Source organism: Mesocricetus auratus, unplaced genomic scaffold (assembly GCF_017639785.1).
Source record: "Mesocricetus auratus isolate SY011 unplaced genomic scaffold, BCM_Maur_2.0 Super-Scaffold_100006, whole genome shotgun sequence".
Lineage (NCBI taxonomy): Eukaryota > Metazoa > Chordata > Mammalia > Rodentia > Cricetidae > Mesocricetus > Mesocricetus auratus.
The window spans coordinates 33,638,965-33,666,558 of NW_024429190.1; the positions used below are offsets into that span (position 1 = coordinate 33,638,965).

The 27,594-nt window shown below is 41.0% G+C and overlaps 1 protein-coding gene across 1 annotated transcript in view; it reads left to right on the forward strand.

Moving 5' to 3' along the window:
• The first annotated feature begins 10,375 nt into the window (after positions 1-10,375).
• The window catches only part of Stim2 (stromal interaction molecule 2), a 125,070-nt gene continuing 107,851 nt past the window's right edge, over positions 10,376-27,594 (forward strand). The window contains 2 exon segments of the mRNA XM_005068761.4: positions 10,376-10,561; positions 10,563-10,869. Coding sequence (XP_005068818.1) covers positions 10,520-10,561; positions 10,563-10,869 — 349 coding nt within the window. The 5' untranslated portion in view covers positions 10,376-10,519.

Genomic DNA, 27,594 nt, shown 5'->3' on the forward strand with positions numbered 1-27,594 from the left:
CTGAACTTCTGAAATGTAAGTTGCCACCTCAATTAAATGTGTCCCTTTATAAGAGCTGCCGTGGTCATGGTGTCTCCTTACCATAACTAAGACACACTCTGAAGGCTTCACTGAGCCTCTAGCTTGCAGCTGGTCAGTCATAGGGCTTTTTGGCCTCTTAACCATGGAAGCCAATTGCTTTAAGGTGCATCTATCTATCTATGTATCTATCTATGTATCTATGTATCTATCTATCTATCTATCTCCTATTTATTCTGTCACCAATTCTTTCTTTCCTAATAGTTCACAGTTCTAAGTTCTAGCAGATGACTGTAGATATTTAATTTATGACCAGTGATGGAAAATGGACTGATTCTAAAATTAACTTATTCCAGCTGGGCGGTGGTGGCACACGCCTTTAATCCCAGCACTCAGGAGGCAGAACTCCGTGAGTTCAAGACCAGAGTTCTAGGATGGGCTCCAAAGCCACAGAGAAACCTTGTCTCGAAAAACAAAACAAAACAAAACAAAATGGAAAAAAAAGACAAAGAAAAAAAAGATTAACTTTTTCCAAACTTTTCTACTTATTATTAGATGCTTCCCTCATCATCCAACACTTGGTACAAGCTACTGGATTTCCCTTAATAAACTTACTCTGGATTGTTTAAAGTTAACTAAGCTGTCTTTCCTGTTACTTAAATATTTATTTAATGATACTTCTATGAATAGTGAAGCCTATAAATTTGTTCCTGGCTGGGATAAGTACTGTTTATTTCATTTGCACCTGTTTAGTGTACAGAGAACAAGACAGGAAGAGTATGTTTGGGACAAGTTTGAATAATCGCAAGGCTTTAAATACAATCTGTAAGCTAATGGACTCCTAAGTTTAACTCTCCAGCACGGGCTTTTCCTCTGAACTCTAGGCCCGAGTGTCTGAGTGTTCATGTCGTTTCCTTTGGGCATCTCAAATTGCACGTCTCGAACTGAGTGACCAGAGTTCTTCCACCAGCTGTCCTGGCTTCCAACTTGCTCTTCTCATGGGCTTCCCTTCCCCAGCTGATGCCGACTCTGCTCTTCTAGCCACTCAGACAGAAGGTTAGATTCACGTTTCACTTCCCCTCTGTCACAAATTATATTCAGTTGACCCCCGGATCTTATCATTTTTTTACCTCCAGCCTTATCAACATTTCCATCATTTGTCACCATCACTTCTGCCGTGAGTCTAGACCCGCTGCTGTCACCTGACTGTATAGAAGGCAGCCTCCTACTGGCCTTTCCTAATTCCTGCCGTGAAGTAAGAATTTTGATTGTAGGAACACACCTGTCATCACATCATTTTACTCAATGGTTTCCAAACTACTTCATTAGAAGAATCTGTAGTTCTGACCCCTGTAAGACTTCTGGTCTCTGTGACTTCTGTAACACTCACTAGTCTTCTCCTCCTTGGTGCTACTAAACGTGGCATGTGTACTTTTCTCCTCAAACCTTTCCTTTGTTGGAATCCTCCCCCCATGGTTATTATCTCATTTTGCTCAGCTTTTTACTTTAAAAGCCATATGTATCGCTGTCTAACATAGACTATGCTTTATCTACTTGTATACGTCCAGCTTCCCCATCTAGACTTTAAATTCCATGAGAAGAGTTTTTAAAAAATTCTTTTCTCCATAATAATTCACCCTATAAATTACGTCTTTTTTTTATAAGACAGAAAATCTCACTAGATAGCTCTGGCTGGGCTGGCCTGAAACTTGTTATGCAGACCAAGCTGCCCTTGAAGTTATAAAGATCTGCCTGCCTCTGCCTCCCAGGTAATGGGAATAAAAGTGTGCCACCATGCTCCAGCAAGATTATGGTCTGAACATAAAATGTCTCTTCCAGGCCCATGTGCTGAAGGTTTGGTCCCCAACTATTTTGTGACATGCTGGAAACTTAAGAGGTGAAGCTTGGCTGGGGACAGTAGGTCACTAGGGGAGAGGATACAACCTTGGGTGCCTTGCCTTGCCCTGGCTCCTTCCTGTCTGTCTCTCAACCACAAGAGGTAAGTGGACTTCTCGATAATATACTCCCACTGCCCTGAGGAGTCTACACTTAGCCAAGCCCAAAGTAATAGAAGCTAGTCAAGCTTGTATGAAATCCCTGGAAATGTGAACCGATTCAATCTTTTTCTCTCTTAAGTTATTTCCTTCAGGTATTTGTTACAGTGATGGAAAGTTGAACACGACAAATTGGTGAGGCTGTTGTTGTGGCTATTTTGGGTGATGTGGGGGGAGGGTTTGGAATCATTTACAGATGTAGGCTAGAGAAGCGCTAAATGCTGTCAGCAGAGTTTCATGATTGTGGAGGAATCTCAGAAGATCTGAATTCTCCTATGGCTGCAGACAGCAAAATACAGTGTTCATAAGGTTGCAGAGGGACATGAGGACTCCATGGGGAACCAAAATGGAGGCATTCATATCAAACTGCAGCTAAGACCTTGTCTAATTTTTGCCTCTGCCCTGAGATATTATGAGATGTGAACTGAAATAAAATGGACTAGATAATCTAATGAATGAGCTTTCAAGGCAACCAGCACTCAGGCTATTGCATGAGCATGTCTGGCTGATTTTATCCAGGGTTAAAAGAATAAGGAGCAAGGAGTAGAACATAAAGATTTTTTAAAAGTTTAACTAGAAAAGAAGCATATTTAGCATGTCTGGCTGATTTTATCCAGGTTTAAAAGAATAAGGAGCAAGGAGTAGAACATAAAGATTTTTAAAAGTTTAACTAGAAAAGAAGCATATTTAAATTTGAGTTAAGGAGGGTACAGTTGTTGGAGACTGGTGTCATTAAAAAGAAGCAAAAACTTCACATTTGGACAATAGGAAAGATCCTTGAGACTACTTCAAAAATAAGAGACATCCCCTACCCCAGAGCCAAGGGTATAAAAGTTCAGGCTCGTTGAAAGACTTTCCACCAAGACAAAGTACCCCATGACACCATACTTACCAAAGGCTCCTAAGGAAGTGTTCCCCAGGATTAATATCACCTTGCCCATTTGCTCAAACTGTGGTAGACCTTGGTATTGCCTATCCAATGGTGGCTTTATAGGCATGGAGAATTGAATAATTACAGGATTCTGGACACTTCCACCTAGATTTCAAAGGAAAATCTGTAGGCAGTGCCTGAAAGCTGGTCCTTGAAGCCATGGGAATGAACTCTAAGAAACAATGATGGCTTCGGGAAACTTAGATACCAGGAATGTGAAATGTTTACCAAAGTAAGCTACATACAAATGGTGAAGCCAATGCATGAGGGATGTGGGAAAAGAGAGAGAGAAGACGGGGGGGGCATGCGGAGGTGAGGCCTGGCCAACCCCTTAGGAGCTCACGCCAAACTACTACATGAAATGGAAATAGAGATACCGGTTTTAAAGTTTGTCCTACTAGGTTTTGGTCAGACTTTGGTCCCTTCCTTCCTCTCTCTCTAATTCCTCCCTTTTGTAACAGGAATATGTACCCTGCTCCACCATCATGTGCCTGAAGTATGTAGTATTCCTTGTACATTTCCTGAGACACTCCATAAGAGTTTGTCTTAAGTCTCAGAGCAGGTTTGCAACTTGGGTTTTTGAGACATGGTGGAACTTTTGAGACTCTGAGGGCCGTGGGATAGATTACATGCATTGAGGGATTGTTTTAGTTAGGGTTTCTATTGCTGTGATTAAACACCACGACTGAAGCAACTTGGAGAGGAAAGGGTTTAGTAGGCTTACACTTCCTCATCACTGTTCATCATCAAAGGAAGCCAGGACAGGAACTCAAACAGGGCAGGAACCTGGAGGCAGGAGCTGATGCAGAGGCCATGGAGGGGAGCTGTTCACTGGCTTGCTTTGCATGCCTTGCTCAGCCTGTTTTCTTATAGGACCAGGATCATCAGCCCAGAGATGATACCACCCACCACGGGTTGGGCCCTCCCCCATTAATCACTAATTAAGAAAATACCTTACAGGCTTGCCTACAGTCTGATCTTATAGAGGCATTTCCTCAACTGAGGTTCTCTTCTCTCAGATCTAACACTAACTCACGTCAAGTTAGCATAAAACTAGCCAACACAGGGAGAGATGTGCATTTTTGAAAACCAAGATTTAAATGTTATGTTAAGTATGAAATATCTCCTCTAACCTTATATTTTGAAGGCCTTTTCTCCAGTTTGTGGCACTATTTGGGGATGTGTTAGAAACTTAAAGAGGTAGGTTCTGACTGGAGTAAGTAGGTCATAGCCTTGAAGATTGTTATCTCAATTCTGACTCAGTCTCTCTGCTTCAGTGATGTAAACATGGCTCCATCCTTTGGCCATGATATCTTACCATGAGCCCAGAAAACATGGAGACAGCTTCCCATGAAGAGTAAACTCTGGATTCATGGACCAAGCAGATCTCTCCTCCCATATGTTGTACTTTTAAGTTCATGGTTATTCTATTATAAACGTGTTGAATTAGTTTTTATGCCTCTCTAGACTTGCTTGGTTATACTTTTCTACTTGATAATACTATTAATGCTTGGGAATGTTAGAGCACAACACAGAAATCAATTCTTATGTCGTGTTTGGAGCAAGGCTTGTTGAACTCTAGGGTCTCCTTGGTGACTGTGGCCAGAATGTCGCGATGTCCCGCATGTTCCAGGTCTGTCACATCGCTTTCGGACATGTCCTAATGATACCTTTCCTCATGTTTTAGATCTCTAGTCATTCCCCCCTCCCCCAGATATCCTTTTTGTTACAAAAGTTGTTGGTTGTACTGGGAAGCTGCAGGCTGCAGGTGGACAGCTGGCGAGGAGTGTTGGCTCCATTCACTAGCTGGCTTGCTCAGCTCATGCATAGCTAATGTTGCTGCTGCACCGGGATCTGGCTTCCTTGATGCCAGAAGAGAAAGGTGGCAGGAATTGGGAAGTGTGGGGGAGTTCGTGTCTCCTTTAGGAGCCTTTAGATAATGGGCGCTGGGAACTTCGTTTTTCTCCCAACCTCTTTCTTGTGTTGTTCCAAAACATGGCAAGCTCCGAAGTACTCTCTGAGGACACAGTGAGAGACCCAGCAGCCAACAGTGTTTGTTACAACATTAAGGCTAACTCAGTGGCCTATTTCCTCTGTTTTCCACCTCTTTCCAGTCTTATGTCTTCTTTATTTTCATTTTGAATCTTTTATCCATGAAACTTTTTAAAAATTATTATTCTTATGTGTATGTGTGTGTACTTGCATGAATTCATGTATACCATATATATGTATATATATATATATATATATATATGCGCATGCATGCATGCACTGGAGCCTGCAGAGGACAGAGGAGAACATGCAGATCCCCTGGAACTGGAGTTACATATGGTTATACGCTGCTATGTGGGTGCTGGGAACCAGACTCTGCAGCAGTATGTTAACCACTAAGCCATCTTTCTCTTCAGACTAGCTTTTTATCCACTTTGAGGTGAATTTTATTATGATGTAAGAATCCACTTTCACTTTTCTGTATGTGGATATCTTCATTTTTCAACACCATTGATTAAACAGACTATTGCCTTCATTTGTGTGTTCCTGATACTTGCTGAAAATTCACTGACAATAAATACTTGGATTTATTTTAGGCTTTCTGTTTGTTTCATTGGTCAATGTGTCTGTTTTGATGACAGCACTATGTATTTTGATTACAGTAGTAGTTTTCAAATACATATATATATGTATATTAAAGTTAGGGAATGCTATAGCTTTAGCTTTTTTTTTTTGTACAAGATTGCTTTAGCCATTTGGGATCTTCCTCGGTTCAACACAAATTTTAGAACTGGTTTTCTGTTTCTGAGAAAAAATATTGGAACTTTGGTTAGAATCCACTAAATACTAAATCTGTAGACCTCTTTGGGCAGTAGCAATATTTGAGCTTTCTCATCACACAGGCTGTATTTCTGCCTCACTGCATCAAAATGGGGTTGTTTCCTTAATTTATTACGCCAATAGTTTATTGTTGTTTTAATTTTGGTATGCTGTTTGGTAACCTGTAACTTTTTTTACTGGATTTATTTCCTGTTTTATTTTTTCCTCTTTTTTTGAAAATTTAACTTTTTACACATGTTACTCTCAGTTCCCTCTCCCTCCCCTTCTCCCCCGACCTCCCAATCCCCCCAACGGTAACCTGTAACTTTACTGAGTTTTTTAAAACATTTTTTGGGGGGATGGGTTATGAGCTGTGTGTGTTGTGGGGCTCGAACTTTGAGCCTGTACCTGAGAAACTGAGAAACACACATTCTACCACTGAGTCACTTCCCAGCCCTCACTCTAGGAACATGACTGGTACCCTAGACCCAACCCTGGCCTTGAGTTCTTTAATCTCCAGTTTTCCCACGCTGGATCGCTGGTGGTGCACCACCAGCGGCACATGGAAGCATGGTTTCTTGCGTTTTACGAAAAGAGTTTTCTATCTCACCAGTTACATTTTCAGTCTCACCTGCTATCAGATGCACACATATGTCAGAGTATGCCATGCATTGTCTCTTGCATAATTGCCCCACCTACCTTCTGATAGTCGGCTGGTATTATAGACTGCACCATCATTCGAATCTCTGGTCGAGTTCCACTAGTACAGGAACTGTCAATACGGCTCCTACCACAGGGCACCAGCACTTATCAGAGATATCAAGAGTTCAACAACTCTCACATAACACTTCAAATTAACCAGTGACAGTGCAAACTTATTTTGATTAGTAACAAATTATGTCACAAAACCACCAATCCACTTGGCTTTGGTGGGTAAATTTGACTTTCTTTTGTTTTACGGGGTGGCTTTTTAAAAGCGTCCTCCATTCCCAGAGAAAGATGCAAAGGCTTTTCAACTTCACCAAACTGTGGCTTGCTAGTGAACAACCTTTTCCCCCATTTTTGTGTTTTAATGTATTCCACAACTTGAAGATCCTACTCATATTCGGAAACTTTCATTGCTTCAAATATGAAGCCGTATTAACCGTTCTCATTTTGAAGATTTTTAAGTTCTCCGGACCTTAATATCGAAGGAAGCTAGGGAAGTGGCCCATTTCACAACCGGGTTTCCACCAAAGAGGATGGTTTCTTGAGTTTCCCCAAGGAAATATCTGAGAAGGGCCAGCAAAGAGGACTTGCCCAATGTCCTCCTCTACTCTGATGCCGCAGGAACCCCCACTCTCTGGGGTCACAGTCAGGCCGGGGAAGCTGTGGGCATGTCCGACCACAGCCGGAATTCCCCTGGGTGATACTTCCATCCCGCCCCACGCCCACTGCGCTCCCTCCAAGAGCCGACGCGCCCGCCCACGCGGTGACGTCATCACCCGGGTGTCGGGCGTGCGCTCACCGCCCGCCTACGGAACCCTGGCGCGCTGTGCCCTAGCCGCTCAAGAGAGGCTCTTGGCTGCACTCGCCAGCAGAGATCCGGTTCTCCGAGTTGGAACCCTGCTCAGGCTGTGTAGGCTGTGGGGGGAGTAGGGGTAGTGGATGGGGAGGAGCCGGTGCAGAGCTTCTGCGTTGGGCGTGCACGGAGAGTTGGGCTTTTCTGCAGGAAGATGAAACCGAGCAGCCTAGGCAAAGTGTAATGCGTTTAATCCTAACACAGGACAAGTTTAGAGTACACGCCTAGAGCCTAAGGCCAGAGTCACCAAGTACAAAGTATCTGGGTGCCAGGCACCGAGGGAAGGGTTCTTTGTTACTATTTTTTCCACTCCACTGCAACCACCAATAACTGTGGTGCAGGTATAATTGGGTTCCCAATTAACTTGCCTAGGTTTCTACGAGGTTGCTCTGATAACAAAGTTCAAGGCTGCCCATCAGATGCTTGAAGGCATGACTGAAAAAAGACAATGAACATGTTCTGCAAGTTTTGAGGTTTTGACTTTACAAAGCGAGTTCCAGGACAGGCTCCAAAACAAAACAGAGAAACCCTGTCTCGAAAAACCAAAAACAACAACAACAACAAACACAAAACAAAAACCCCAACCAACCAACCAAACAAACACAAAAACAAAAGCAGGAGGTTGGGCTATAGGAGTAGAGTAACCATCAAGATAAAGGGGCAGATTTTGAATGGGATTTGGCAAGAGAAAGGACAGGCAGGACGCTCTTGGTTACTCGGGAAAGGAAAGGGAACCGGGGAGGACCATCTGATTGCCACCCCTCCAAACCCTGTGTTTATGTGTGGCTTGCAATTCTACGGATGGGATTTTCTTGCTCTTGTCAGTTACTTAGGCCTACGCTATGATGTGTGTGCCCCTCGGAGTAACAACATGCAATACTGCTGCTCACTTTAATAGAAACTTTGGTACTCACGGAAAAGACGGAAGGTAGAGGATTATTCTAACCCGTGTCCATATGAGAGAGGCCCCTATAGTGAATTCTGGTTCCTTACCTGTGGCCTCACTTGAGACAAATAAACATTTATGACTCTGAATCCAGTATCTTTTCAGTGCCTGAACCCTGTCTTTGAAAGAAATGTCTTCTTTGAAGAAGTTTGGGCCCAGCGATTTGTTAATTTTTCCTGGTTTTATATTGTTATTTCTATAACACTGTTTACACTACTCACTTTAGTAACCGATTTCTACTTGTAGTTATTTAATAGACATAAATTTTATCTTCTGTGCAGGGTGGTAAAGTTCCCCAGGAAAGGACAGTTAGCAATCTTATAGCTTCAAGTTCTGACTTAGAGTTTTTCAGATGCTTTTTGGTCTGTTGAATCTCTACCAAAAATACTTTGCTTGGCATATATTATGTGTTCAGTAAATATCAATGAATTAAATGATGCCTCCTGGAGAGGAGGAAACCAACATGTTTACCTCATGGTTTCCTGGTGCCCAAGCAGTACTGTCTACTCAGTAAACACATGACTTCATTGCTGTTCCTTTCAGCCAGCAAAATAGAATCTTACTGTAAGGAATTGTGCACCCCCAACACAGTGCTCCCAAGAAATATGTCAAGACATAATTGTGGATGGGTTGATTAGCTGCATTCTTATTCCAGATCCTTTTCTGCAGTACATTTCTGCCTCTTCTGCAATGAGTGATATCTGAGGTTCCTTTCGTCATGTTACCTAAGAAATTATTTTGGAAACTGTCAAATTTGACTTCTTGACTTCTAAAACAAAACAATTTAAACTGCAAACCAACAGCAAAACCCAACAGTAGGCATATCTATGTTCTTAACAATCCTAGCTAAAAGATCTTAAATAGGTGTGTGTGCGTGTGTGTGTGTGTGTGTGTGTGTGTGTGTGTGCTCTGCACCTCCTTTTGCAATACAAAGGGATCCTGAAGAAATGCTGTGTTATGGGTCTTTGAGGTATGTAATGTAGCTCGAAGTTGAGTGCCATTTACAGGGGTCACATCCCCGACCATTCCCCACAATCAAAACAAAACAAAATCAGACAACAGTAACAACATAGTCCCTACCCAGTGATGGCAATTACTTAGATGAAACAGATTCTGGTTCTTTCCTCCTTTAAACCAATTAAATCTGTCCTGAGCAGAATTTGCAAGAGAATGAACATCTTGGATGTACAATACTTAGTTTCACTGCAGAAAAGCAAAATGGTCAAGTTTTTACTGTAGTTGTGGCAACCTGTTTAGCCGGCAGTCTATAGAGGGGGTGGGACAGGAACAGTGTGGCGAGGACTGCAGTAATGTCAGCAAGGAGAACAGTAAAAGTCTAGAGCAAATTATTTGAACATTTCCATCCAGTAGTTGCTTTAATAAATCTGGCCGTGTTCATTAATTAGCTGTTGGACGGTGGGTTAAATTATTTTAACATTTCAGGTCACTGATTTCGTCACTTGTAAAATGGCGATAAGGATGAGTTACACTATGCTGCTGCAAATTGCTTAGAGAAGTTCCTAGCACGTTGGCAGAGAAAGCGCTTTGTCAAATGTTTGCTAAGTAAACACAACGTTACCCTTCACTTCCAAACAGCTGGTAACCGGTAAGCCCCACCTACATCCAAGCTAGGGGGAGGCCGTTCTTTCTTATTGCAGGGTTTTTCTGACCCACGCGGCAAAGCACTTAAAGGATCTGAGACGTCGACACGCTTTCTCCAGGTCCCCAGGCTGCCCATCACCCGATCGCCGCGTGGGCGAAACACATGCCTTCCTCCCGCTCAGGGTTCCTTCGCTCACGGAGCACCGCCTAGGCGGCTTTTCCGGACCCCGCCCACCAGCCTGGGCACGCCCCTGAGGGCGGAGCCGAGGCGCCGCGCACGCGCGGTCCCACCGCGTCGCGCCTGCGCCGTGGCCGTGCTGAGGAAAGGCGGGGGCTTGGTATGCGAGCTAGTGTGTGAGGGGAGGGAGGTGTCCCGGCCGAGCGTGGTACTACGGCGGGCGCGGGCCGGAGGGGGCGGGGGGATGCGCCGCGGCGGCGGCGGCGGCGGCGGCGCGGGCGCTGGGCTGGGGCTTGGCCGCGCCAGAGCAGCGGATCCCGGTATCGCCGCGGCAGCTGCGCGGGTGTCGCGCCGGGTCGGAAGACGCCGTGCCACAACGCTCCCCCACTTTTTTTTTTTTTTTAAATAACCGGAACCAATGAACGCGGCGGGGAGCCGAGCTCCGCGGGCCGCCGGTGAAGGGGAGCAGGCTAGCGCCCGGCGGGAGTCGGCTTCCGAGGCGGCGGGGCCCGGGGCAGCTGGCGGCGAGCGAGTGGCCGGCGGCTCCCGTGAGCGCTCCTCCAGCCGCGGCACCCGGCCGGGCCTCGGGCTGCCCACTGCGGCGGCGCTGGGCTTCGCTGCTGCTCTTCGGGTTGTTGGTGGCCGGCGCGGCGGACGGATGCGACCTGGTGCCCCGGCACCTTCGCGGGCGGCGCGCGTCGGGGTCGGCCGGAGCGGCTGCGTCTCCTTCGGCGGCGGCTGCGGGCGAGCGCCAGGCGCTGCTGACAGGTGAGGCCCGCGCGGCGGCGGGCAGGCTTGGCGGGACCCCCCCTTCCCCGCCCCGGCCGGACCCCATCCCCGAGGGGGCGCCCCGCAGTTGCCTTGGCGCTGGCCGTCTCACGTCGGACGCCTTCCTAGTCCACCCGACTGGCGCCTTGACTGCGACTTCTCCGCCCTTTAGTGGGTTTGTGCGAGCTTCCCAGCTCAGCAATGCAGTGGTTTCTCTTTCGTGCCGCCTATGGGACCACTGGGGTCTATAGGGGACTGGGCTCATTTCCCCTCTCCCTAAAAGCTGCGGGAGAAAAGTAGGCGGTAGCAGCAGCAATGCGGTATGGTGCCGGCCTCTGCTGTCTTTGCAAAGGCAGCTGGCAGAGTCTTACCGATTGAGAGCCCGGCTGAGCGCCGTGTCCCAGGGGAAGCTGCTGTTGGAGATTCTTTGAGAACCACAGCACCTAGTGGCATTAGTGGTTTTGAAGAAACGTCAAAGTCTGGTGTGTTTTTGTAGTTTACGAGGCCGTTGTAAAGGATGGGGAGTATATGCTGTTTGAGAGCATCACTGAGTGACAAAGGGTGCAGAAGGCGCAGCAGGTAACCAGAAACCTAGAATTTACCAAGTGCAGGATATTTGCGACGTGGCTTTGGGCAGCATCTCTCTGATGGAGTGCACCAGCATCTTTTAAATACAGAACGTTCTGGCACTTACTGAAAACTTGCAAATATGTTTGGTAAGGTTGAGTAGAAAACTGTATGGTTTTGAAGCCTTCATTGTCTTATATAACTGATCTGGTGTGGTTTAAGCAATGATGTAAAGGCCCTGAAAATGATTTCCTGGGGCAAAGTGGTGGAGCTAGAGTAACTTATTTTTCTGCCCGCTGTGCTTATTTTTACGGTAGATCTCTAGGTTTTCTGGAGGAGCAGCAAGATTAAAGAGAAAGAAGATGACCCACTATTAATTTAACTACAGCGATAGCCCAGAAGGCGCCTTAAGGCACTACCAGCTGGTCTGGGACGTGTTCAGGAGGCTTTAGATCTAAGCAGCTTCTCTGAGTTCTCTGACAGGCTGTTTCCTGTTGTAGAGAGAAGGATGTTGGTAAACGTTGTCAGGCAATGTGGGAGTTGTAGGGTGTAGAACATAATGATTAGCTTACTTAAGGTACTCGAAAACTTAGCAGATCCTGCTCGGCTGACACAGGGTTAGGGTTGCCTTGGATAAACGATTGTAGACTAATCATCTTTAGGTACATAATGCTGCGAGGGAGGGACAGATTGGATGGGTTCATGCTCTTATAGATATTTTCTAAGAAAAATGTGGCCCGTGTAGAAGGGAGCAGTGATAAACTGGTTAAGTAGGACTGTGGGTTTAGGGCTTATTGCCTCCCGTGGGAATGGAACAGAATTACTTTGGCTTCTAAGCTATAGAAGTGTAGTTTTTTGTTACTTCTTTTAAAAAAAGAAATGTTTGTTTAGTAGATAATTGCATAATGTCTTGCCAAATGTAATCGGCAGAAAGGCAGTGATCAAGAAATTTTGGTGTTTAAGTGTTATACTGAGAACATCATATCAAGAAAATAAGTGCAAATGGAATTTTAATGAGCTGCAACCCTTTTAATTTTCTCTATAGTTATTTATGGCACAGTGGAAAAGACAAGGTGGTTCTTAGTGGGGAAAAAAATCAAACTTACTACACAAAATGAATTTGTGTGTGCTTTTAACTAAGTTTACAGACATAATGTTAATGTTGGAATTACTTCCTTTGATCTCAAGTTTTTTCCTTTTGTTTTAGTATTAATTTTAAAAAGTTAAACATTTCCACGTAAAGTTTCAGTTTCTAAGACTGTACAGTATTCAAGTTAAATTGCAGTAATTTTAATGCTTATGTAAATATAGTCAGTAGTGCTGGAGTTTGGGGAAATGTATACTGAAAGTCATTTGTGCAATTAGTGTATATTGAAAATTGCTTTGACTTCTGTGGCCTCTGTAGGCCCTTTCTCATAGTTTTTTGAGGGTAGCTTTCTTTTATGTTCCACTTGTTACATGAAATCTGGAACAATTGATGGTGATTCCTTTACACTTCAGGAAGCGGAGCCACAGCCAAGCCCAAGGTACTGACCGGTGATATTCTAGACTGTGCTAATGGATAGATGACGACATGAGCGTCAGGTGTAAGAACAGCATTTTCTGTGGATTTGAAGTTTGGAAATTTTTAGAAGGATTGTGAGAGAATTTCACTGTTGGTACTTTTAATAGCTTTGTAAATTGAAAGCCAAACCACTTTCTGTTTTTTTCTCCAGATTAGTAATTTTAATACTTATCGGCCAGGAAATGTCTTAGGAATTTGCCTCATTAATACAGCCTAAAAGACACTTTTTCATTGAAGCTTACCTCCCAAGGGTTTATGTTAGTGTATTTTAAGATTAAGTTGTCTTTTAAATCTGGCTTGATCTTAGTTTGGGGCAAGAAAAGTATTCTTGCAGAGATAGGCAGTAACATCATCAAAATAAATAGATCCACTGTCTTAAATGTTTTAGAAGTGTAGAACCAATATTTATAATATCGAGTGGTACACTTTTAAATTGTATGTATGCATACACATATATTTAGTTAAATAATTCAAATGATTGAAATCTGATTCAGATTAAGGATTGATGACTGGAAGCTGGCAGATTACTTTCTAAATAGTACTTTTGAAAATCTTTTTTGTTTAACACACATAGCATCAATGGATTGACTCTAGTGGGGAGTGGTTGAGCTCATCAAAATATTGAAATAATGGTTTCTGGGAAATATTAGAAGTGCAAAAGCTTGCTCTCACGCTCTCTCTCTCTGTGTCTCTGTCTCTGTCTCTTTGTCTCTATCTCTCTGTCTCTCTTTGTCTCTCTATCTCTGTCTCTGTCTCTCTCTGTCTCTGTCTCTCTGTCTCCCCCTCTCTCTCTGTGTCCACAAAACACAATTTGGCAAATGTATGTAGAATAATTTAACACTATTTTTCACACACACACACACACCCGTTTCAGAATTTTAAAACAACCAACATTAGCTTTAAAATGCTCTATAACTTTTTAATGTAATAGAGTAATATAAAACTTTAGTGTTTATAATAAAGATTTTATGACTTCACTGATTTGGTATATTATTAGTAGTATAAAATGAAAAGTTTAAGATATGTCTTTTAGATGTATTAAAATAACAACAAACCTTAAAATAGTCTTAATTCAAAGTATAATTCTGTAGGCCAGTTTATCCAAAAGTGTTGAAAACACCTATGCTGCAGGACTTTCACTAATTTAGATGGGAATTTTTCAGGTTGTCATTGGAAAAATATTAATCCAGTCTTTTAATTGTCACTCACCTTGCATTCCCAAGGCTTAGCCAATAGACATTACCTTATTAATGCCATATTTGAGTGCTGAATGTATGCCATATTGAGAGTCATGTTTTTCAGCAGGTTGGCCTGTGCTGGTGTTTACATTGTGATGCACAGTGTGTTTTTCATAAGCCTTCTTTTGATACTCTCCTTCTGTTTCTTTTTCTTCTTCAATCTTTGACCACTGCTGAGTTTACGTTGTATTGCTAGCTACAGGACCTGCTTATATTTGAGTTCCATCTATTCTGTTTAAAATTAATTATACATTTGTTTAGAAACATCCCATTCCTTGTTTAAGACTCTCAGGAATCACAATGGTCACTGTTGAGAATCTCATAAGTGCCAATTGGAAATGAGTGTGTAAGATTTAGCTTATACTTGGGCTGGGGGTGGTAGTGGAAGCCTTTAATCCCAGCAGTTGGAAGGCAGAGGCAGAGGCAGAGGCAGAGGCAAGTGAATCTTTGAGTTTGAGTTCAGCCAGGTCTATGGAGCAAGTTCCAGTATGGCCAGGGCTACACAGAGAAACCCTGTCTTGAAAACAAAACAAAATAAAACTTACTTTTATACAAAAAGAAGGATAAACAGATAATTTGCTGGTGGGGCTAATGCTAATGTTTTTAGGTTAATTTAGACTCATGAGTAACTGTACTGAACATTTTGGATATTGGGGTAGTCATTGTTAGTATGATGTGAATACCTTCAGAGTTATGCTTGGAGATACATATTTATGCTATAGTAAAGTATAGACTGATTAAGTGAATGTTAAAATTATCAACTAATAATGACTAATAAGCTACTTTTGATACTCATTAGAATTTGGACCAAGTTAGGAACTAACTAGATTATTTTTAATTTGATAAGTTTTATCAACCAAACAATTATTAAATACATGCAAGAGATAGCAAACTAGGAATAAGAACGAATACACTTAGGCATAGGCCCTGAGTCCGCTCCTTGACAACTCAGACTAGCACAGGCTGGGGAGTAACAGGTGCATTAACTCTTCCTAGGTGTTGGTAGTGTGCTGACTGCTTCTTATGCATTAGTGTGTTTAGATCTGAGACAAAACCCGTCAAGAGTATTATTACTTTCATACAAGACACAAGAAAGTGGATGCTCATGCCTCTATGTAGTGTATGCTTATAAATCCGAACAACATGAGACCAGCTCTGATTAGCATATTAGTGGAGTGCAAACTGTTGGGGAAAGGAAGAGAAGAGGCTTCGGTAGAGTTTGTGATAATCCCAGGTTTGTATTCTTCATGTAGAGGTGAATGGAAGGGCCTGGGAAGAGGAGGCAAATACAAGAAAGAGTAAGGAAGAAGTTAACTGTTCAGAGATACGCCTCGTGTGTGTGGAGGAAAGGAGAAAAGGTTGGGTCTAGGTTACCAAGTGCTCCACAGTGTATTTAGTGTGTAGGGAAATGTCAGCATATCTAAAATTGGGTTTTTGGCCATGTGCTAGGGAATATGGGAAGCAATCAGAAAAATGTGGTAAAAGTTCTTGGCACATTGACTTAGTTAGCTTTGAAAACTGTCATGAAAAAGTTTTAAATAAAAACTTTAAAAATTACTAAATGTGTACATATTCTGGTGAATGTAAAGTTACTTTAATGTTTTAGGGCAAATTAGAAGACATTTTAAGTAACCCCAAGAGTTTTGTTCATAAACTCTTAAGAGTCCTAGCCTTTTAACCTGTCATCAGTGGCGGAGAGGAACCATCCTATTTAAGCGTGAAAATGACCTGTTTGAGAACGTGAGTCCTGGTGGGTGGAGGTGGGTGGGTGGTGGTGGTAAGAGAGCAGTTAGGAAGCAGTGCAGGGGGGAGGGCTTCAGTTATCAGTGGCTCCGAAAACACTGGCAAGAACTTTTACAAAGTTAGTTTTATTCCTGTGTTTGTTATCTTTTAACCTCAGAGTGTCTACAATGATTTAAGTTAGTACAAACCTTTGAAAACTCCCAGAAGAAACATGGTGTCTTTTTAACGTTAAGTATGCCTATTTATCATTTCAAAATTAGGTATTTGTGTGTATGATTTGCTTTCTGTGATGATTTTCAAAGTTGTTAACAGCAAAACATCACAAATATACTTGCAAATTAGTCTGATAAACCAAAATACTAATAGTTAAAGATATTTGTGTGTTTACATAAAGCCCTTAATTCTATATTTCAGCATATTTTTTTATTGTTTTAAAGAATGGCTATGTCCAGGTTGAGTTTGTACCATATAATAGTGTGTACTTTCCCATCTAGATAGCTCGTCTCCTCTGTGAGCAGTCTTCTGAGTACTGGCTTATTATTTGTCTCAAAATTAACTGTTGAATTTCCTGTGTGGGATTCAAGCCTGGTTGCCTGGTTTGTAGATGATGATCTCTAACACCAAACCTGAGTGGGTTGTTTTGCCTTCTCCATTTGGTCTTAGTGTCTGTAGGTTTTCTTATCCTCAGTCTTTCATGATACTTTCTAGTCTGACTTTGAATAATCACTTTCCTTGGCTGGAGTCTTTGTTGCTGATTTTAAGAATGGTTCTCTCCTAAATCACAGTTCTCAATCTTGTGTTCTTCCAGCTGAACATTTGTTTCCTTCTCAGAGAACTTCATTACTAGGAAAGTTCTACTGGGGTAGGGAACCCCAGGCTAATGATTGATTGGACTTTTTTTTTTTTTTCATTTGGCCTGTATAGTGCTACTGCACAGCCATCATGGCCACCATCCCCAGAATAATTTTCTTTCAGCTAGGCTTTGTCAAGTCATGTAATTTTCAGGGAACTAACTGGATAAAGGATAAAGGGAGTTGCAGGATGTTAATAATGAAGATCGAGTGTTCTTTAAGATAGGGGAAATAGCTCTCACTGTTCCAGCTTTTCCCACAGGTCCAGGGAACCTCCCAAGCCAAACAAGAAGTTTACTGGGATGGGCCTGCTCTGAGTGCTTACATATGAGTTGATCTTTGTGTGTGGTACAGCTCTTGGCCTCTGTGTAAATGTTTGCCTCCAGTTATTTTCAGTTTCTCTGTCTCTCTCTGATCTTCTTGAACTTGCCATTATGTAAATGAAACACTTCAAAATCTCTGACTGAATTAAGTGCTGGGTTTTTTAATTTGAAAAAAAAATACTGGCTGTGAATCTTATTTACATCATTTCTGAGTATTAAACAATCTCATTTAAAAAAAAACTCCTTGGAGTAATGACAATGATTTGTATTTGTCAAGTGATTCTCAGGAACTGAAAATAGATTATCAGTGCTTGAATTTCTGTTCTTTTTTTTTTTTAAACAGGGTCTTACAGTGTAACTTAATCTAGTCTTTTTTTTTTTCATTTTCTTTAGGTTATTCAACTACAGATGCTTCTAATTCTCCTGCTTCCACTTCCCGTTTTAGGGTTTAGAGAGAGAGAGAGAGAGAGAGAGAGAGAGAGAGAGAGAGAGAGAGAGAGAGAGAGAGAGAGAGAGAGACCATGCCCACTCCCCCTTTGAAGTTTTCATCTGCTGTTCAACACTGTACCTTTTACAGATGTGTGTTTTCTTTAAAAATGTCTGATACTGAGTCCCTAGAGGATCTTGCTCTGCCTCCTTTATTATTGTTTTCCAATAGTAAATGACTGACTTTTCCACTGAAGAGGAGTGTAGGTTTCTCTGTCTCCTCATTCTGGTCATCTTTGAGCTCTTCTGATTTCCACACCTGTTCATTGTGTTAATTCTAGTTGGTACTCATCAAAATTTATTTTTGTGTTTTTAAATTTGCGTTGATAGGCACCTTATATTTTTGGAATTTGCATTTGTGATGTCCAGTCAGGCCTTGGGATTTTGAGAATGGGTCTGAGGAAGAACTGAGGGAGATTAAAGGAAAAAGACCAGTTTTTAGCGCTATGTGTGTTTGCATATGCTTTTACACTTTATTTGACTACTGTCGTGTGGTAGCCATGACTTGAGGCACTGTGGCTATAAAGATGCTGCAGTTTGTCTAAAAAATTATTATAAGAACAGAAAACCTGAAACTTTCCTGGGAGTGTATTTGCACAGTATAAGAATGCATTAATTTTGTAGCTTGTCTGTTTGCATTGCTATGTTTACTAGAAATACACTAGATATATCTGTACTTTTATGTTCTTTTTCAGAAAGCCAAGATGTGGAAACAACTTAAATATCTGTTGATGAAGAATGGATAAGAAAGTATGACATATACACAGAGATATGCAAGAATGTATAAAGAAAATGTGACATACATACACACAGGCAGTGAGATTTTATTCAGCCATTCAAAGAAGAAAATTCTTCTACTTGTGGTAGTATAGATGAATCTGGAAAGCATTCTGCTAAGCAGAACAAATACAGAAATAAATAAAACAGACACAGAAGGATAAATATTATATGGTCTCACTTGTATGGGATCAAAAATGTCAAATGTAGTAGAATATATGTTTCCAGGTTACTTTAGATTTTGTATGGGTTTATAACATAGTGTTATCTCATACCAAAAGTAAAGGTAAAGATGTTAGTTAATTTGATACATTGACCAGCGTGATAATGATGACTGTTTCCCCAATTATACTCTTACCAAATCTAATAGTACATGTGAAATAGCTATATACACTTCACTTGTCAAGTGTATCTCATTAAAATACAAAAATGTATTTAGTAGAAGGTTTTTTGTTCTTGTTGTACATTTCCAGTACTAGAGGTTAATTTTCGAAACTGGGATCTTGCTAGGACCTTGCCAATGCTATTTAAGCTCTTTACCAAGGAGCTACTCTTTCAGCTTCCTTCCCCTTTGAAATAAGATGTGATGTAAGTAAACACAAACTTAAGATTTCAGTAAGTTGGCCAGTCTTTCAAGATTAGTAAGATACCCTGTCCTGAAGTCTGCTAGTGCTGTACCCACTTAAAGGCTAAGTGTGATAAAGGCATGAGGATATGCCGTTCTTGAGTTAAATAGGTGTTCTTTGGAGAAGTTTTCCAGAGTGGAGTAGAGCTTGTGAATTGATCAGATAGGAGAACTTGCACAGTGTGAGAGTAGGAAGCTGAGAAGGGATACATTCTCACATGAGAATGCTAGATGTGATTGTGGATGGCAGATATCCAGGATGATGTGACAGTCAGTGCTGAGCCTGTGTACAGTGCACCAACATTCAAATTTACATGTGGAACTTAGACTTTGGGTAGCAGTTTTGCATGGCTTAGCCTACTTAATCCTTAGAGAATCCTTGTAAGGTTATTATTGCTATTTCCTATAGTCAGTGTTACATGTAATGGCAATTTAGTTTGTACCTTAAAGTCTTTCAGTGCTGGGGCTGGAGAGATGGCTCAGTGGTTAAGAGCACTGATTGCTCTTCCTGGCATCCATGTAGCAGCTCACACTGTCTGTAACTCCAGTTCCAGGGATCTGACACCCATGCCAGTATATCAATGCACATAAAAACAAGCAAACAAGCAAACAAACAAATTACGGAACTGGAGAGATGCAGCAGTTAAGGGCACTGGTGCCTCTTTCAGAGGACCACAGTTCAATTCCTAGCACCCACATGGCAGCTTATAATTGTGTGAAACTCCAGGTCCAGGACTTCTGACACCTCACACAGACATACGAGCAGGCAAAACACCAATGCACATACAATGCAAATAAATAATTAAAAAATTCTTTCAGTGCCAAGGATCTTTAGGTTAAAGTAGAGAGAGTAATTGAAGTTAAATCAGACTGGAGAAGCAACAGAATTAGATATTCTAGGTGGCATGAAAATAGGTCTTTATTGTTCATTAGCCTTTGAATTACATCTTCATTTTCTTTGTTAGTAATGAAAACTTGCTGTGAAATATTCTGAAGTCTTTAAGAACACTCCTATATAATACACAGATTCTGAAGCCCAGTGTTAATCTGTAGTTTGCTGTAAAAAGTTAATGTCCCCAGTAAGTTGAGTTTGTACTTTGTTTTTTGTGAATATTCCTTATAGAACTTTTGTATGGGGTCTAAGCTTGTTTTGTGTAATGTGACTTGATTAAGACTATAGCTGGGCCGGGCGGTGGTGGCGCACGCCTTTAATCCCAGCACTCGGGAGGCAGAGGCAGGCGGATCTCTGTGTGTTTGAGGCCGGGCTGGACCGACAGCCTCCAAAATAATACAGAGAAACCCTGTCTCGTAAACCCCCCCCCCAAAAAAAGACTATAGCCTGTAGACAGTAGCAGGTTTTTATTACTTTGAATTCCAATCTGGTAATGTTTTATAATTACGGGTGGGTGACTTAATGTGTTAGGGTCTAACTTTCTATATCTTTCGAATGGGGTTTAAAGAACAGTAGTCTGCTTAACATAGAGCCTGGCAAATGTAAGTGCCCAGTTATTGCTAAAGCTATTTCCCCTTTTGTTCATAGATACTGATGGAGGGAGAGTTGTAGAAATAATGTGCTGAGGCTTGTTGAGTGTTAGTAAGGAAATTTTTTTGTTACTTTTATGTATTTACCTGTGTAGTCCTGGGAATTGGACACATGGTCTTGCATGCTACTACAGAACCTCATTCCCAGCCCTTTTTGTGGCAGTAAAAATAAATAAATATGAGGCTGGGGTAATAGCTCAGTGTGTAAGGAAGTTACTTTAATAATTTGCTCCCGAGTGCATTACCAGAACTGGTGTAAAATCACTGGTTGTGGTGGCATATTCTTGTTATTCCACCATTGGGAGGTAGAGACCTGGGAGGATCCCAGGGGTTAGTTAGCTGGCCTGCCAGCCTAGACTACTTAGTAAGTTCATGGACCCCAGTCTGACAGCAGGGGAACCGGCATAGGACCGAACCAGGCCCCCTGGACATGGGTGTCAGTTAGGAGGCCTGAGTAGTTTATGAGATCTCTGGCAGTGGAACCAGTATTTGTCCCTAGTGTACGAATGTACTTTGGGAGCCCATTCCCCATGGAGGGATACTCTCTCAGCCTAGATACACGGGTTAGGACCTAGGCCCTGCCCCATATGATGTGACAGACATTGATGATCCCCCATGGAATGCCTCATACTCCCTGGGGAGTGGATGTGGGATGGGATGGGGGATTGATGAGAGGATGGGAGAGGGAACTGGGGTTGATATGTAAAATAAGATTGTTTCTAATTTAAATAAAATTTTATATTAAATTACAGCATGGATCAGGGAGGGACTTATGAAGCCCATCCTAGCTGAGGAGCTGTTGGTAGATGGTGGCTGGAAAAGACAGCCAATATTCATTGGGGTGCCTACTAGCAGGACCTCCCTGCATCAGTGGATGCACCATGAGCATGTGGGTAGCACCAACTGGATGCTGTGGGATATTAAAAAAATTATAACGAAGAAACAATGCTGTTTATAGGCAGTAAAATCAGAAAGTAGTGAGGTTTCTTTTTTAAGAAGTTAGTGGACTCTCTAGGTAGGTTATTTTGTATGTATTTTACTTCATTGTTTGTGGTGCTGAGGCTTGAACCCAGGGCCTTACACACTGTAGGCAAGCACTCTACCACTGAGCAACACCCTCAATTCACCTCTGTTACTTTAGCTAACCAAAAGACTACAGTATTTTGTAGTTGTAATGTCAACAATAAAAACTCAATTTCTGAACTTAAAAGTTTATTACAGAAAATTTAAAAAATAGGGAAGATTCAACTAGAAAACACATTTACCTTAAAAAGTGGCAGTGACTCTTCAGGCAATTTTTTTTACACTCTTAAAAATATACTTATTTTTTTATATATATTTGCTAATAACCTCAGGGAGTTACTTAAAAGTGCAATATTGGAGTTGGAGCTTGGTCCCAAGGATGTTTCCATGTTAAGCATGTACTTAGAGTAATTTAAAATGTGAAATCAAGGAATGCTTGGATATCAAGTGTATTATATAGGCTTATGAGAAGTGTTGGGAACATTGATGAGTAAGACTATAAGGTTCTGATTCTTATAGAGCTTGCATTAATATTTAAGTTGGAAAAATAACAATATTTTAAAAATTATGAGACTACCTATTAAAGAACAATAGAGAATACATGAAATAGAAAATAATGTGGATGAGATGGTGTGGGACACCTGTTAATTTAGGTGGGTGGGTAGTTGGGGAAGCTTGTAAGAAATTCATATTAAAAAATTATCTCCTCTCTCCCTCCCTCCCTCCCCCTCTACACCCAGCATAGGGACTGAATCTGAAATTGTCAGGGTTGGCCACAAGCACCTTTACCTGCTAATATCTCACTAATCAAAAATGTCATATTTTTAGTACAGTATTTGAATTTACTTTTTAAATATTTTTGGTGTGTGTGTGTGTGTGTGTGTGTGTAGGTGTAGGTTTGTGCATGTGGATTCAGTGCCCATGGAGGCCAGAAAAGGGCATCAGATTCCATGGAACTGGAGTTCCTTGCACTGTGAGCTCTCCAATGAGGGAATAAACGCAAGCTGTCTGAAAGTTTGTGTGTGTTCTTAACTGCTGATCCAACTTTCCTGCTCCCTGAAGAGCATATGCATTCTTTTTGTTTGTTTTGTATTTTTGAAACAGGGTATCACTATGTAGCTCTGGCTGTCCTGGAGCTCACCTTGTAGACCATGCTGGCCTTGAACTCACAGTGATCTGTTTGCCTCTGCTTCTGGAGTGTTGGGATTAAAGGTGTGCAGCACTACTCCTGGTTTGAGACCATATTTTTAATATAGTATTTGAAGGACAAGTCATTACAGAGTTGGGAGATCATGTAGAGGTAATAGTAGCTTAGTTAGAGATCCCTAAGCAAGAATATTTGAATTACAAAAACATCACATAGTCAGTAAAGAGCACCAGTGTAAAAAACTGGGCATGGCAACATGAGTGTAATACCAGATCTGGGGAGGTGGAGATTGGCAGATCCCTTGGAGTTCATCGGTAAGCCAGACTAGCTGAATCCATGGGCTCCTGGTTCAGTGAAAGACATTGTCTCAAAAACAGACAAGAAACCAACCAACAAGCAAACAGAAAACAGCTGAAAAAGCAGTTGACAGGGACAAACAGCACAACCCTATGTGTATGACCCCAACTGCATGACCATGCTCTCTCTCTCCCTCTCTCCCTGTCTCTCTGTCTCTCTCTGTCTCTGTCTCTCACACACAGAATGAAAGTGAGAGAGTGCTGCTTTGTCTGAGCATATTTAGAGGGGGGATATAATAAGCATGAGATCTGGCTGCTGAAGAGAGTAGGACCAGATGGTTCAGAACTTTCTAGATCTTTCCCCTTGGGCTTTTTTCAGAGGGCTATGGGAAGCAACGGACTGTCTTTAAGGAGGAAAGTGAAATGATAGGACTAATTTTTGTTGTTGTTTGGCCTATACATTTTTAAGGCCATGATATAAAATATATAAAAGTGTTTTTAAGTGCATGCTTTTAGTAGTTTTAAATTGTTGATTACCAGAACTTTTTGTCTTGTAAAACTGAAAGTATACCTGTTAATTGTTAATTCTGTTTTCCCAACTGCCATGTTTATTTTTTGTATGAATTTGAATGCATTAGGTACTTGATATAAGTAGAATCCTATAGAATCTGTCAAATTATTTCTAATTTGTTGCTTGACTGAATGCCCTCAAGGTTTATCCATGTTGTAACATTAAACAGAATTTTCTAAGAAAGACACTTTATATGCAGATCCCATTTTCTCCGTTCACCCACCCATTCCATCCATCTATCCATCTATCCATCCATCCATCCATGGACATGTTTTGATTGATGTTAATGTTAGCAACATGTATGTGCTGATTTCTCTCTCTGACACCTGCTTCCAATTCTTCTTACTAGATACCTAGAAGTGGAATTGCTGGATATATGTTGCTTTTACTCTTCACTTTCTTGGCCCTTTATGCTATTTTATAGGTGGTAGCATCATTTACAACCTGACCCTAACAAGTTTGCAGGGTACCATGTTTTGCATGAATTCTGTTTAAGCTTTGTTGGCTGCTGCTTGTAGGTGATAGGATATTGATAGGAAGCCTGGTCACAGGGAGATTGTCTGGGAAGGTGGATGCCCTGTCCATTTGGAAGTGTTGTAGAATTTGAGGGGAGAGGAAGAATTTAGATAGTTTGGACTTAGAATTGATTTGGTTTGTGTGTGGATTGTGACACAGCTGTAGCAGTAACAGGAAACAAAGACTATTCTTAGATTGTGCTGTTCAAAGTTCCTAAAGCCTGTTCAAAGTTCCTAAAGCCTTGCATGGTGTTCATCATTCTGGCGCACAGTGTTCCTAGTGGACCCCAGCATATTTTTCCTCATGCCTCATTGGTCAGGCCGGTTTATCATCAAAAGGAAATAGTTACCTTTGATTAGGACAGACATGTTTCACCCTCCTACAGCTGGGAAAAGGGGTTCACTTTACCAAGCATGTTATTGTCTCCTATTTGATTCTTTGAGGAAAAAGAAGGGAGGAAATGACACATAGTTTCATGAGCTTTGGGAAAGTATTGTGATTTTTTGGGGGGGGTAGGGTGGTATTTCAAGCAATTTAGTTACCTTGTAGGGCTGTTATGAAGATTATATAAAAGATTTTTTATATTAGCAAGGAATATCCAGTTAACATCGTTTTTCTTGACTCTGCTTCAACCATATTATCTTTGTGTGTGTGTATATGTGTGTAGAGACCTTATTGCTTTGAATAATGATACCATTGTTTGTATAAACAAACACAAAATCTGTCTCTTTTTTTCTAAAAATTTATTTATTTTTATTTTGTGTGGATAGGTGCTTTGCCAGCATGATATCTGTGTATTAAGTATGTGCCTAGTGCCTATAGAGGTCAGAAGAGGGAGTTTGATCTGCTGAAACTGGAGGTACACATGGTTATTAGCTACAGTGGATGCTGAGAACCTAACCCTAGTCCTCTGCGAGAGCAGCAAGTACTCTTAAAGTCTAAATAAATCCCTGGGGTTACACTTGACTCAGCTCTTTTCATCCTCCTTTCTACCATATTTGTTTTAAACTCAGTCATTTGGGCTAGATAGCAATAATCTTGTAATTGATACTGTTTTCTCTTACATGTCATGTTCATTAGTAAAACTTAATTTTTCCAGACGTCACTAGTCATATCTAAACTTGGTATGAGGTTCCTGGGGACACAAACTGTTGATCTGTATATCTTAAGTGTATGTCTGGAAAATTGCACTCTCTTTTTCCTTTATTCCTTTGCTTTATGTTTCTGTCTTAGATTGTCCTGTCCCTCAAAGACCATTTCAAATATTTGTCATTCAGTTGATGAATATTTGTTGACAATGCTTTGTGTTTAGTGCACTACTTTGAAAGTTGAAGATACAGCAATGGGCAACATTTGACATGGATCCACTTGTCTGTGTTTTTCTTTCGTAAAGTCTTCCAAATTATCCTCAGCGGGATGTGACTCCTTGCCTGCTCAGGTATCTATTAGTTTTGGTTTAAACATTGTCCCATAGCTCATAAGTACTTACTGCCTGAAGATTTGGTGCCATGATTAATGGTTTATCTATCTCTTTGACAGTGTTCAGTTTTTAAAAATAGGTAGTTTGGTAGTCTGGAATGTAGTATGATTTAGTTATTGGCATCTGCTCTTACTTTATCTTTAGTGGTACCTGAAAGTTTTGGGGTGACATACTTTGAGGAAGAACTGTGTAACTCATCTTTATTTGTGACTGCTAGCTTCTAGTAGAGAAATGTTAATGGGATCAACTTTCAGTTTTCACTTATATAAACTGAGTGGCTGTGACTAATATATTACTCATTTGTCTTAAGTCATGAACTTGGATAATCTCCTACCTTTTTATAAGAGAGTCCAGGGTAATTATATTAATGTAATCATTTAAAAGCCTGGAATATTATTCATTAACTTGTAGTGTTACAGACTTTAAAAGACATTTTATTAAGTGCTGGTTAAGGGGCTGGAGAAATGGCTCTGCAGTTAAAAGCACTTACTGCTCTTCAGAGGACCTAGGGTTAGTTCTCTGCACTCATGTCAGGCAGCCCACAACTACCTGTAACTCCATTCCCAGGGCGTTTGATGTCCCCTGATCTCCTCAGGGATATATAAGCACCTGGTGCCCATAAACTTACCCAGGAACACACACATGTACATAAAAATAAAAGAATATTACACTTATGTAACTTATAAAAGGTGCTAGTTAAAAGCTCACTATTAGGCATCTATAAAATTATGTTTTGCTTCTTTGTTTGAGAGTGTGAAACAATGCTGTGTGCTAGCTTTTTAAGTTCTAGAACACTAATAAAACTAAAGTAATAATCTCTTCTCATGGTTTCATCTTTAATATTCTGATTATTTTTGTGCAACTATAGCTTTACTAAATCATGCACTCAGAACAAATTGGCACTTTGCTCATGTATGATTGCTAGTGATCTCAGGATTCAGTGTCTCGACTCCTTTAAGTACAGCTACGCAGCATACTGCTTTTTATTTATTGATACTTTTACTTATTTATAATATCCGTTGTACAGGTCACAGTGATTAATTTTTTGAGTTTTGTAAAAAGCATATGCGTGTGCTTTATGTTATGATCAACTTTAAGAGCCTACATAAACCAGAACTAGAGCCAAATCTATTAACACTGATGCTTGGATTGTTGCTGTGCTTTATTTATTTGAGATGGGATCTTGCTGGGCCATTTAGGCTGTCCTTAGACATTTGTGTTCCGATAGTCCCCCTGCCTGTACATCCTGAGTGGCTGGCACTTTAGATGATGAGCCAATAACTGACTGCTGCAACATAGTTATTTTTTATGTTTGAGACAGGGCCTCTTTGTGGAGTTCAGGCTGACATTGAAGTAGTGATTCTTTTACCTTAGTTTACTGAACATTGCGATAGCAATCGTGCATTACCATGTCTATGTGTGCTTGTGTGTATAGTAGGATGCATCTTTAAAATCTGGAAGAAACATGCAAATAAGTTGGTTCTTTCAGTTTTGTAATGTATTTGTGTTTATATACTTTCTTACAAATTATCTAGTAGCTTTTGTAGTATATTGAAAGTTTAGCTTTACATTTTAAGTCTTTTAAAGTTGATTTTCAGGTAAATAACTTGTAGTCATAATAGATTTATCATCTACCTTGAATATTAAGATTCTAAAAAATAGGATTATTTGTGTTCTTGTTCTAGATTCATAAACGAGTAAAAGATATTAAGGGTGTCCTAGGATGTCTGATTTATAATGTTTCAGTATGAAAATGGACTCTGTTTAGGAAATAGTGGGTAAGAAATCTGCATCCAGTCTGTCTTCCAGTTCTAAATGAATGGCAGCTATTTTTACTTAAATGCCAATCCCTAAACTAGTGTGTTTAGAGATAGTCTTTTCCTAATCATAATGAAGAACCTTATTATAACAGAGTTTGCAATCGCCAGGCAGTGGTGGCGTATGTCCTTAATCCCAGCACTTAGGAGGCAGAGGCA